We start from the raw sequence: 11,611 nt of genomic DNA on the forward strand, positions 1-11,611 counted from the left end.
CTTAAATTTGGAAACAATTTTTCACCTTATGAAACTATTTTCCAAAAGTAACAAAGAACAGCTTATACAAGCTTTTATCTGACCTCTGCTTCTTAAATAAAAAACATGTTTTCAGGGAAATGTGTCTTGGAAGTAACTGCCCCTCTCCCCCCAGATTTTTCTCTCTGGCTCTTGTAAAACATGAGGTCAGTGGGTTAATTTTATTTTTGTTTGCTTAAAGTGGGTGAAAGTTTCCTTCTCAAGCTATTATACTTGTGTCATTTAAAAAAAAAATTACAGCAATCTTTGTTTAAGAAATACAAGAACAGATGGAAATGTCAAAAGAATATCAAAATTCATACCAAAAGAAATAACATGAATCATTTTAAAAAGCCAAAATAACCTTTCAATAGCAATAAGAACCAAATGAGTAGGCAGTGTTGTTTCAATAGCACTGAGACAAGACTGTTGATTTTTCTCATTGCTTGGCACATTAACTCAATATATAGGTAGATATAAAAATTATCTTTCTCCTTCTGACTTCAGGCCTGTGTTTCCTGTGGTGCTGTTATAGTTCACACACATTTCATGTGCACTCACATAACATAACCAGCATTCTGCTCTGCAGATGGGGATATGTTTTTGTTGTCCACTGAAATGCATTTCTATATGCACTTTTGCAGAGAAGCATAAAAATATGAAATATTATGTATGAGAGTGTATTTGTATCTTGTGTTTGAAGCAACACTAAGATTTCAGTAACTTGAAGAATTAAAAACACAGTACAAACCAGCTGTTGGAGCCTGTATGGATTGCTGTGTAAGCATAAAAACATTTTCTCAAAGTATTTTCCAAGACACTATTTCTATACACACTTCTGTAGTTCACCAGGGTGTATGAGTGCCCTCCTAGAGAGTATGCTACAAGTGATATTTATTTAAAAAAAATCTATTGTAATTTTTCAGACTGTCACTTTGACAAGATATATTTTGTCTTAAGTAACACATTTCTGAGAATATTCAGGAATATTTATACATCTTATATTGTACCTCTAAGGAAACTTTTTTTCTGCCTTAGGAATGTAATTTTTATCAATGTATGATCTAAAATAGATTCATATAACTCTGCTCTGCTCAGATCTGTCTCTGCCAGCACTGGCTGTGCTGGTATAGCTTGGTAAAACTACATTCACACATGATTACTCTGACAGCAGCACTACACCTATGACAAAACTCCCATCAGCACAAAGCTTACTTATACTGCTCTAATGTGTCCCATTACTGGGAAAGGAAAAACAGCAGATTCACAGCCTGCCTAATTAAAGGAAGCCTTGTCAGAAATGCTGGGGTCAGAACCACCATCTTTTATTTTTGGTGCCTACAATATGCCATAGTGACACTTGTTAGGTTAGTGGTCCCCCAAATAATGATATTACATAACAGTAATAAACACTGAACTAAATTTCTTTGAAGAAGTCTAAAATTATCCAAGAAGTGGAGAATAATCATAACAGTACATGAATGGTACTACAGAAATCATACACTGTATAACAGTGTTTAAAGAGACCACTTTTTTATTACTAGAAGAATTTTCCAGAATCAATCTTGAAAGTATATAATTCATCTTCAGTTAATGTCCTCTTTCATTCTGTATTGCTGCCACTCTCCCTGGCAACTAAACACCATCTGCTCATTTCAGTAAGCCTTTACACCATAAAGGTGAAATCAGTATTGCTGTGCAAACCACAAAGAAAACATCTGACCTAAGTATTAGTAACAATGAAAAGCCAGCATGCTACTTCCTTCTTACAGTCAAAAGAGATCACTCCTTATGGCAAGAGGGGTCAAGTCCTCTCCTCCCATCTCTGGAAATGTGCTCATCACAGTGAGCACATCAGGTCTGCAAGTTGAACTACAGCAATATTTAGCAAAATGTAATGTTCTCAAAAAAGTAACTCTCATCAGACTGGTTATCTGAGCATTTCTAAAACCTCAAGCAGGATGAGGTCTGCAGCTCCCTTTTGGACGTTATATAGAATACAATCTATTTCTAAAAAATAAATCCCACTTATGTTTGTGCAGTTTATAATTACAAAAAAAAACGTAGTGTCATGCACCAAGGCAGTTTACTCTTTTCCTGCACAACACTTGGAATCTTTAATCAATGAATACATAAATGAAAAGAAATAAAGCAGATTATCATATTGTCCTTTGTAGTTCTCTTTCAAAATCTCCTGATGGTAGTCTACAAGGAAATAATAAATTGCTTCTATCGTGGAAAGGTATGTATCTGGTTTTCCCTTCTGATGCCGCCAAAAACAAGTTTTCCTTGTCTTCAACTCAATTTGCAGTAACCCTGTAAAGGAAAAAAGATGGAGCTAGATTAGTCAATGTGGATTAGTGGCCAGAATGTCAAAGAAGACTTTGGTTTTGTTATCTGACTTTGCTGCTAGCCTGCTCAGTGCCTGCATGAAAATAATTTATCTTCCTGTACCTCCATTTCTCATCTGTACAACCGAGGCAAGAATTTTATCCTCCTTTTTGGAACACTTTGGAATTTGATGAAGTGCTCTAAGTCCTAGGTTACAATCTTCATACCTGCAGTTAATTACAGGTTATGCTTCCACACAGCCCTCAGTGAACTGCAGAGTCACTTCACAAGGCAAGAGGGAAACTCACACTTACCAAGACTCATCAATGATCATAAAATGATTATTTCATCTTTTCCAAAGTTAATACTTTTCAAGTGTAAAACAGAATCCCTCAGGCTGTAAGTGTGGCTGAAGTGAGAACTCTTTGCAAGAGCCAGGAACTTTTCATTTATGCTTGTTAAGTAACTGAAATCTCACTGAAATTACTCAGGAGTAACTATGACAGCATCTCATTATTAACTTTATTAGATACTAAAAGCATTCCCACTTAAGATGAAAGAGGGAATTTGGTGCCCATATGGCACAAGAAAGTCTTTAATCTATTTATAGTCTCTATAAGTATTCTATTATTCAGATGAATTTTAAACATGCATCTTTGGTTTTTATGTTTCTAGAATACACAAACTATTCAAAACTGAAACCACTTTAATATGTTATCACTTTGTAAACAGGATGGGCAGTTTGATCATGACACTTGTCAACAATATCAGAAGCAGACTGTAAAGTTACTTTTTTCTATCACAATATGATACTCTGTCTGATGGGACATTTAACACAGGTAACAGTACAAAAAACAGAATGATCTAAGAATTGCTTGGAAGTTATGAACAGGGAAGTTTCAGTACGATCCAAACTCATGCTAGAGCCCAGCACTACATGTAGAATTACTACACTTTTAATCTACAAACTGTGTTTAATTATTTTCAGTGTAATTTCAACAGGAATTTAGTTGTTTGCTTTGCAGTTGGTAATGCACGGTATCCTGCATTGTAGTAGAAATCTCAATTACAGCATTTTCAAAAAAAAACTGAACAGGAGAGATGCTCCCTGAATTTAAATATTATTACTGGTATTTCAGAACCAAAATCTCAAAACAGCATAGTCTAATTATTATCTCTAATAATCCTTCACATGTGAAACTCAAAATAGCAGTAGGAAACTGCAAGCTTGTTGCCCTGAAGAGTTTTCAACACTTGAATTCTCAGCCCCAACCAAAGTGAAAACTTCCATCAAATCCAGCAATGCTTTCACCCTAAAAGCAGTAAAGTAAATCTCAGGGATGGTTCCTCCAACATAAACTTCCATGCAGTTGTGGTTTGAATACAAACAAAATTCACTGAAAGCAAGACCACAGACATTACTGAGCTTACCACAAATGCAGTTATCAGTCACTTTCAAACAAAATATTTTAGGACCTTTCATTAAAAAAAAAATGGAACCAGAGGGGGTTAAGGATAAAAGTTTACTGAGCATGTTTCATCTGTACTGTATGCATACAGCCAAAGGCAATGTTTGCTTACAAATATGTACCGTTCATATTAAACCTTAATATTAATGTATAAGCTAATAAAATATTTGGGTAATACAAAGCAGTTCAAATTTACAGGAAGAAAACCCAAAGCAATCAGTTTCTTTAACAATCATGGTGATATTGCCAATAAGCTCCATCATTCATGTGATAAAGTCATCATGAACATTAGATTCAACTGTTTCTCATCTAGGGATCACTTTTAATGAAGTAATCAATCCTAGACATTACCAACCATCTATTCCTTGTCTTTAACTGATTTAGTTTTGTTTTCTAAAGATATATTAAGCATATTTTCCAAGATACATAAGTATTTTTTTGTCCAAGTTCTCTCAGCTTATTTTAAGACTGATGTACTCATTTGCTTCTCTTGTAGCTCAATTTACTACATTTACTGTCTATATAAATATAGGCTTACAACACACAAGGCTTTTCTTTACATTTTCTTGGCTTCATTAATGTTTTCATTCAGTATTTCTTGTAACTTAATCTTAGTAAGTATGGCAATTACTTTTTATTTGGAATTATGAACACTCCTTTTCGAACTTTAGCATATGATGAATATTTTGTTGGATGATGACTTCATTTGCAATTGAACTGAAAAATGAAAACAGTTCTCTATTTTTCATGTATGTACAACATAAAAATGTCATCAGTTTATGCCTAGGGAAACTGCCCTATTCATCTTGGAAGTGAAAACTGCAATCTCTACAAGGGGTATTAATGCAATTTATGTTCTTTATGACAAGTACTAAGGAAAGCAATGCACACATGGGCTGTGTGCACTGTTACACCCAATGTATGGATTGGTGAAATTCTCCCATATTAGAAACTGACATGACACTATTCATGACACTATGAAACCTCACAGCAATCCTGCTCAGGAACCCAGGGGGCTGCAAAACAGCTGGAACTGAGATGTTCTAGAAAGAAGAGAGTAGCTCACCAAACCAGCATCGTCATGGGGAAACTGGAAAACATTCAAGAGCTCCAAAACAAGGCAAATTAAGGCTTTTTGACTAATATATGCATAGGCTTCCATGGAAATTTTCAGCTCTCCTGGCTGCCTGTTACTTTGCTTTAATTCATCCCCTTAAAGTAAGTTTCAAATGCTTTACACTAACTTGGAATATGCAATTCCTCTAATCTATACTGTAATACTTCAATGTAGCTGATACAGTATGTTTTGTGTTAAACTAAGTACTTATAACAGGATTTTAATTAGCCAATACATCATACTAACATATGGGATTCTTTAATCAACTGACTAGACAGCAAGGCAACATTTATCTTCTATATAAGAAAATTTGTGAAATTCCTTGTAGAATCCTTGTAGGATAGTGCAAAGCAGTAGCAGTATACATGTATGTGTGTATATATATATATGTATGTATGTATATATATGCCTCCCAGCTAAGTGCACTTTTTGCACTAATGAAAGTATTTTCAAACTCCTATGCATCTCAAAGGAAATGGAATGCTATTGCTAAATTGTTTTGTCTTTTGTGGTTTTATTTAGAATGCTTAAATGTAAACTTCTTGTAAAGAACCTAAGACAAAAACTTTTTGCAGAATCATCAGTTTCTGCTTTCAGAGCTGGAAGGGTGTGGAGGGCAAGCAGCCATTCTCTTTGTGTCTGAAGTAGTGAGATCATGGAAATGTTCATTATAAACATTAGGAGAAAGAGAACTCAAGCCATGACAAACCTGTGCTGAACCTCCTAAAATCCCTCATTTTCTTTCTTGGGGCCTGTCTGTCACCAACATGTACACAACTGGTCCTGTGGGTCCCTGGGCCCCAGGCAGCCACCTGCAAGGGAAATCTTTCTGGCTTCCTTCAGAGGCCATTCCAACTACTGTTCTACTGTCTAACATGACAGCTCCCATCCTCTGAGAGTGAGGAAATTTGCTCCAATGGAGAAGTGAGACAAATAAATGTGAAGGCTTTCTTAGTACTAGTATTATGCTTTTGCAAAATAAATTATATGACATGAAATGTAATGAAGTTTTTGGCTCAGGAAGTATTCCACAGCCCTGGAACAGGCTGCTGAATCCTTCATATACACTCAGATATGGAGGTACATACAAGCTTACATGTGCTCTGGTCTATTACAGATATATGTCCCTTAATTATTTCTGCAGCAATAACATCTCAGTATCAACTTGTATTTTTTTACCTTGAAGTCGTTCATCAGTTATTATCTTGTTAGTTTGATTCCAGGTACTGTCAATAAATATTATTTTCTTCAGTCTAGTGCCTTCACTCCTGCTGCTTGAGATGCATTCATTTGGATTTTTTTCTTCTTCAGGTTCTATTTTTGCTTGCTTAAGAAGTGGCTCTCTGGAACAGTCATCGTCACTAGCACAGACACCTTTCTTGGTGTACTTTTGGAGATGGAAAGCAATATCTTTTACTGAAACTGAATTGGGGCCAGGAAATACAAGTGCTATCTGAATGAAGAAAACAAAAGAGATCCAAGTGTCAACAAAATCCAATAAAACAGGAATTGTTATATTAAAGAACAGGAGTTTTCTACCCTGGTAATAAACATTTAAGTTGGGACAAGATGAAATAGTACCTCTTAAAAATATTCTATTGTTTAATATAGTGTTAAATGCATGTTAAAAACACGTTAATTAATTGAGATCCTTAACAGAGATTTTTAATTAATGTTACTTCCACGCCTCTACTACCAACTCTAACACTTCTGTATAAAAAGATTTTCCAGCCAAGACAATAGTGTCAGCCCTAAGGAAGCTCAAATGTCTCTTGTCCCTGCCATATATGGGGCAGGAGGGCCAAAAAGAATAGCTTACATATGTATGAACACATACATCCAAGTTTATAGCTTACTTTTTTTGTGCTCTATGCTATGATAGACAAGAGTTGCATTTTAGTTTTCCTCTGTAATAGTGAATGTTAAAAATTTTAAGGAGGTTTGAACACTGCAGCTGCTAAATATGAGCACAACATTCAACTGCAGTTTAACTTGCTCCAAGTTGAATAATTTATAAGCAAAATATTTCTTCAGGTACACAGTAAATCAAATTCTGCACTATGTAAGACGATGAACATAGAAAATTCAAGGTGGTTAAATAGTGCTGCAGTCTTTCTCAGCTTTGGAGAAAAGGGTTCAGTCCAGAACTCTGTGTCTGCAGAGCTAAGCTTTGACAGAGCACAGGATGGACTGCAGTAATGGACCAGCAGCTTCCTCCCAGCAGGGCAGTACCAGTGCAGGAGAAAGCTGCACAACCCCAGCATAAAGTCTGGCTGTCTCCAGAGAATCTCTTACTTCGTGTCTCTTCTCTTCATATTCTGGAATGCACGGGTATTTATAAATTGTAACATCATCAGGAGCCAGCAGCTTAGCATGCACAGCAGTGCTTTTGCCATCAGTTTCATTTGGGTGCTTAATAATGTCAATCTTCAAAGGTAACTAGAGTAAAAGAAGAAAAAAGCAGTATTTATCATCACATTTACATACATCTGTACAGAAGGTTACTCAAAATTTGGGAGAAATTCCTATGGGTGTGTAATTAAAACATATCTGATCTTTTTTGATAGGTTTAGAACTAAACTAGAGACAAATCAGAAGAAGTACTTTTCCACTTTATGCAAACACCTAAGTAAGCAATGATAGAATGCTGCCAGCAGTAGGGTGGTAAAATCTCCAGAAACAGAATCAATAAGGTAAGCTGGATTTGTATTTTAAGAGTACTTATCTGAATTACAGAACCATGACATATAGGAATGTCTTTTAGATCACATTTTATGTAAAATTGACCTTTATGCACAAACATTTTGTTCACAATATAATGTGTTCTGGCCAGAGCTATTAGAAACTAAACTTTCAACAACTGGGAAAACACAGTTGCATGAGAAGCTGAGTGACTTCAGCCTATATTCTCATCTAGGAGATACATAAATGTTTATGTGAGGATTGGAACATTTTCAGTGTTCGTACATGTAATTCCTCAAGTAAGAACAGTAATTTTATCTAACTGTAGTTTATTCATACTTATAGCTGTGCTCAATGTCTATTAAGAATGAGTCAGAAAAGAAATGGCTGCAGACAGATTATTCTCTGTCCACAGTAAGGAAAAACTAAAAGATGTTATAAAAATTAATTAGAAAATATTAACCTTCACAGTTGGAATTTCCGTGGTAGGGACAGTTTCAACAGGAACAAAGCACGTATAACAATAAAACATTCTTGAACTATTGCATCGGGGGCATTTTGATCTCCCACTCTTTTTTGCCTTCTCCAGTACTTCCTGGGATGCTAACTGTAATTGTTGCAGTGGATTATCTTGAAATGATGATGGAGTCTGCAGTAGGCTTTCCAAACACCCATTATTTCTTTTTGCTCCTTGAGTGTCTTCTTCATTTAAAAGTGTAGATGAATTTAAAGACATGCTTAGCTGAAACAGATAAAATGTTGTTAAATAAAAATACTATCACTTGAATTATCCCATTTAATAAAAGCATCTTATCATAGAAGGTATTTCCTACAACCAAAAGAATAATAAAATCATCTCATTCAAGAGATTTCAGGAGAGCCTGAGATCTGTATCCTTAATTCACAGATGCACATTCATTATCCCCCTCACTTAACTCCTGCAGAAGTCTATTATTTCTCTGCTGTTAAGACCTGTGCTTAAAAGTTTATGAAAACACTGGTAAGAAGTGTTTACCTAGATGAGCAATCCCATTAGTCTCCAGCATGAATATTGCAAGGAATTATATGCCTACAGGACAGAAATTTGTAAGACAAAAGCTAATTGTGCAAACTTAGATCTCCATCCTAAGTGTGGGCCAACCAAATAATCTGAATGAAATCCCCCTTAAATAGAACTTTGTGAAATGGAATAAATTTTCCAGAAGAGCTTGAGGCTGAAAAGTAACAGCTAGAAGGGGGTTTTGGTGCCCCATGTACCAGATAGCAAGTGCTGACCCAGTCTAGACTTCTGCAAGTTTGTGTTTATTTAGTACCCACGCTGGACTTTTTTCAGGCTTTCTTCAGGACAGCTGTTATGTCACTTCTGCAGCTGGCACAGAATTTTCAGCATGCACTGTGAGCCAGGCATGAGAAACATGACCGTGTGCCCACGCCAGGGCAGACAGAATTAGTGCTGCTGTAGCTTCTGACTGATCACTTGGGTGCTGCTCACAGCAGCCAGGAGCCTGCACTAGTTATAAACTGCCTTTGGCACTTTGTGCTGCATCACTTGCAATGAAAGAAGTTATTCTCAGTATTTACTTTCAGCTAATTTAGGTTTACTTTTTTTTCATGCAAGGATCACACTTATGAAATGATGTAGCAAAGTCACATTTAACAAAAACAAATTAACACTAAGTCCTGAAATCTAATCCAAAATTACCCTTTTAAATAAAATCAAGTGTAATAAAATTGTAAAGTAACAAAACCAAAAAACTCAGCTAAGTTTCCAACACAAAATGAAAATCAATTCCAGAAAAAAAGTTATTTTCTGGTAAAATTAAATACTCATGCATGTCTTCCCCTCCCCCTCTGTCAGAGTCTAACTTTTGAAAGGTCAGAGTTGTTCACTCAAACACAAAATCTAATACGTGTATGAATTTTCTAGTGCAATTTGCTTTCAAGTTTCTCTGAGATAAAACCAGTATACTTTACATTTCAGAGTAACCTGTGCTGCTATCGAGTTTCCCAAGAAGCCGAGGGCGAGAGGCCCTGGAATTGGACATGCATTCCCGGGCTGCAAACTGATTCTTCTCAGTGTAATGTCTTACACGGTGACACCCGGAGCACTTTTGTGAGCGATATGACAAAGGATTCGCTGAGGCCTCGGAATAATAGCTGTGCCCAGGCTGCAGCGCGATACATACAGTACACTTCAGAAAATGACAGATTAGAATCTAGGAGCCAAATCTCATTTCAGATATATTTTTATGGCTAAATAACAACTCCATCTGCACCTCATCTCCACAGCCCTGGTAAATCACTGCCGGTGGAGGGTTCCCCCCGCACTGCAATTCCAGGACTGCGTAGGTGCATGTCGGGGTGTGCGCGGCTCATGGGGTGCCCTGAGCTCTCCCTGTGCCGCTGCTCGCTGCGGGCAGCCGAGCGAGGGGGCGCAGCCCCGGCCGCGGCCACCGCACAAACAGCGCGCTCCTGCGGCTCGGGCGTGTCCGCCCGGCCCCGTCCCGCCGCCGCAGCGCCGCCGAGCCGCTTCCTACCGCGGGCCGCCGAGCCCGCCCCGCGCACAGCGCGGCCCCCGGGCGCTCCGAGCCCGCCGCCTCCTCTGTCCTGCGGCCTCCGCCGCGGCGGGGCGGGAGCTCCTCGGCCGCTCCTCGCCCGGCTCCGGCCCCCCCCGCACCGCCCGCTCCTCACCCGCCGCTCCCGCGCGGCCCTCGCAGGCCCCGGAACTAAAGTGCCGGGCTCGGCCGCGGCGGGAGGCGGGGAACGGAAGCGGCCCCGGGGCTGAGCGCGGCTCCCGCCGGGCCGCCCCTGACTGAGGGGTTTGTGTTTGTGTGGGCGCCTCGTGCCCTACACGGGCTGTTCCGTGGTTTGTGTTACAAAAACCTGGCCAAAAACCACTTCCATATTAATTATTATTATTATTTTAGTTAGAGTTGGGATTAAAGGTATTCTCTCTGCAATCAGGAGATTACATTTCCCATAATTGTAATCGATTAACCCTGAGGCGTACCTGGGCCTTTGCCGTCAGTTTCTCCTCAGCTCCCGCGTTTCCGCGAATGATCAGCACCACAGGTTTCTGCTTCACCCTTCACCAGCTTCTAGGGATTTCCGAGCTCCTTTTTCTTCTTTTCGGTGACTTCTGCAGCTTCCAGCTGGTTTCATTATCTCTTTCTTCAGTGAGGTCCCGACCCTGACTCCAGCAGGTGTCCTCCTCACACGGGATCACCACTATTTCACTTTTTATCTTCTTTTTTTTAGTCAGAGTGGGGGATTAGATGCATAAGAGACAGAATTTCGTGTTCGGACTTAGTTGGTTATTAGTTCTTATCTACTACAGTGAGTGCTACAGCACTTGTAGCTAATAAGCTAAAAATGAAGAAATGGCGATATATGTGTTGCTTGTTACAAGGTCTTTTAAAGCCAAAAAGTCCAATTAAAAACTAATACCTACATTATTTTTATTTTTGACCCAATGACCGAACACCCATGACCTGCAGTGTGGCATTTTTTATCCGAATAACAAGTACTACCTATACCCAAGAAGAAGGACAAGAAGAAAGGAAACCACCGCCCTAAAACCTCCATCTTGTCCTTTACCTGTTACTATGTTCTAAAACCCCAAATTCCAAACCCTTCACCATGTGACATTACACACTTCTATTCAAACTATACGCCAGTGATTCTAGTTCTGTCATTTAATTTTGGAAACTTTCTCCAAAACCCCAAGTCAAAAAGCGTAATCTTTTAAAAGTCTGTACCTACCAGCACAAAAAATTTCAAATTTCCATGTTTCCAAAATCCCAACATTCCAGCATTTTTTGAAGAATTATTAGAGTCTTAAGCTGTTGTGAGTCCAATTGGCTATTGTTTTAACTACCCATGTGCATGGAGAAGTGAACATGTAGGAGTCAGGTCCTGAGTAAAACCCTATGAATGTAAATATGGGAATTGAGTTTGAGTGTAGGTTGTATTTCCAAGACCCTTGGGCACTGCA

General features: G+C 38.4%; 1 protein-coding gene across 4 annotated transcripts; it reads right to left on the reverse strand.

The window, feature by feature from the left end:
* Positions 1-1,526: 1,526 nt before the first annotated feature.
* Positions 1,527-10,719, reverse strand: DTWD1 (DTW domain containing 1). Of its 4 annotated transcripts, none has more exons than XM_079317902.1 (5): positions 10,628-10,719; positions 8,081-8,359; positions 7,231-7,374; positions 6,115-6,388; positions 1,527-2,334 (listed from the first exon to the last, which is right to left on the reverse strand). In XM_079317902.1, the coding sequence occupies exons 2-5, from the start codon at positions 8,351-8,353 to the stop codon at positions 2,105-2,107; spliced, it is 921 nt and encodes a 306-aa protein (XP_079174028.1). In that variant the 5' UTR covers positions 8,354-8,359; positions 10,628-10,719; the 3' UTR covers positions 1,527-2,104. The 4 variants fall into 4 exon arrangements, with proteins under 4 accessions (XP_079174028.1, XP_079174026.1, XP_079174027.1 ...); XM_079317900.1 differs by lacking the exon at positions 10,628-10,719 and adding an exon at positions 10,295-10,374; XM_079317901.1 differs by lacking the exon at positions 10,628-10,719 and adding an exon at positions 10,155-10,252.
* Between the last annotated feature and the right edge of the window lie 892 nt (positions 10,720-11,611).

Source organism: Erithacus rubecula, assembly GCF_903797595.1.
Source record: "Erithacus rubecula genome assembly, chromosome: 14".
Taxonomy (NCBI): domain Eukaryota; kingdom Metazoa; phylum Chordata; class Aves; order Passeriformes; family Muscicapidae; genus Erithacus; species Erithacus rubecula.

Coding starts and splice junctions, on each gene's coding strand:
- DTWD1 (XM_079317902.1), bottom strand. CDS start 8,353: ATGTCTTTAAATTCATCTACACTTTTAAATGAAGAAGACACTCAAGGA. Junction 7,375..8,080: donor CGGAAATTCCAACTGTGAAG/GTTAATATTTTC, acceptor CTTTTACTCTAG/TTACCTTTGAAGATTGACAT. Junction 2,335..6,114: donor AACTGATGAACGACTTCAAG/GTAAAAAAATAC, acceptor TTTCCTTTACAG/GGTTACTGCAAATTGAGTTG.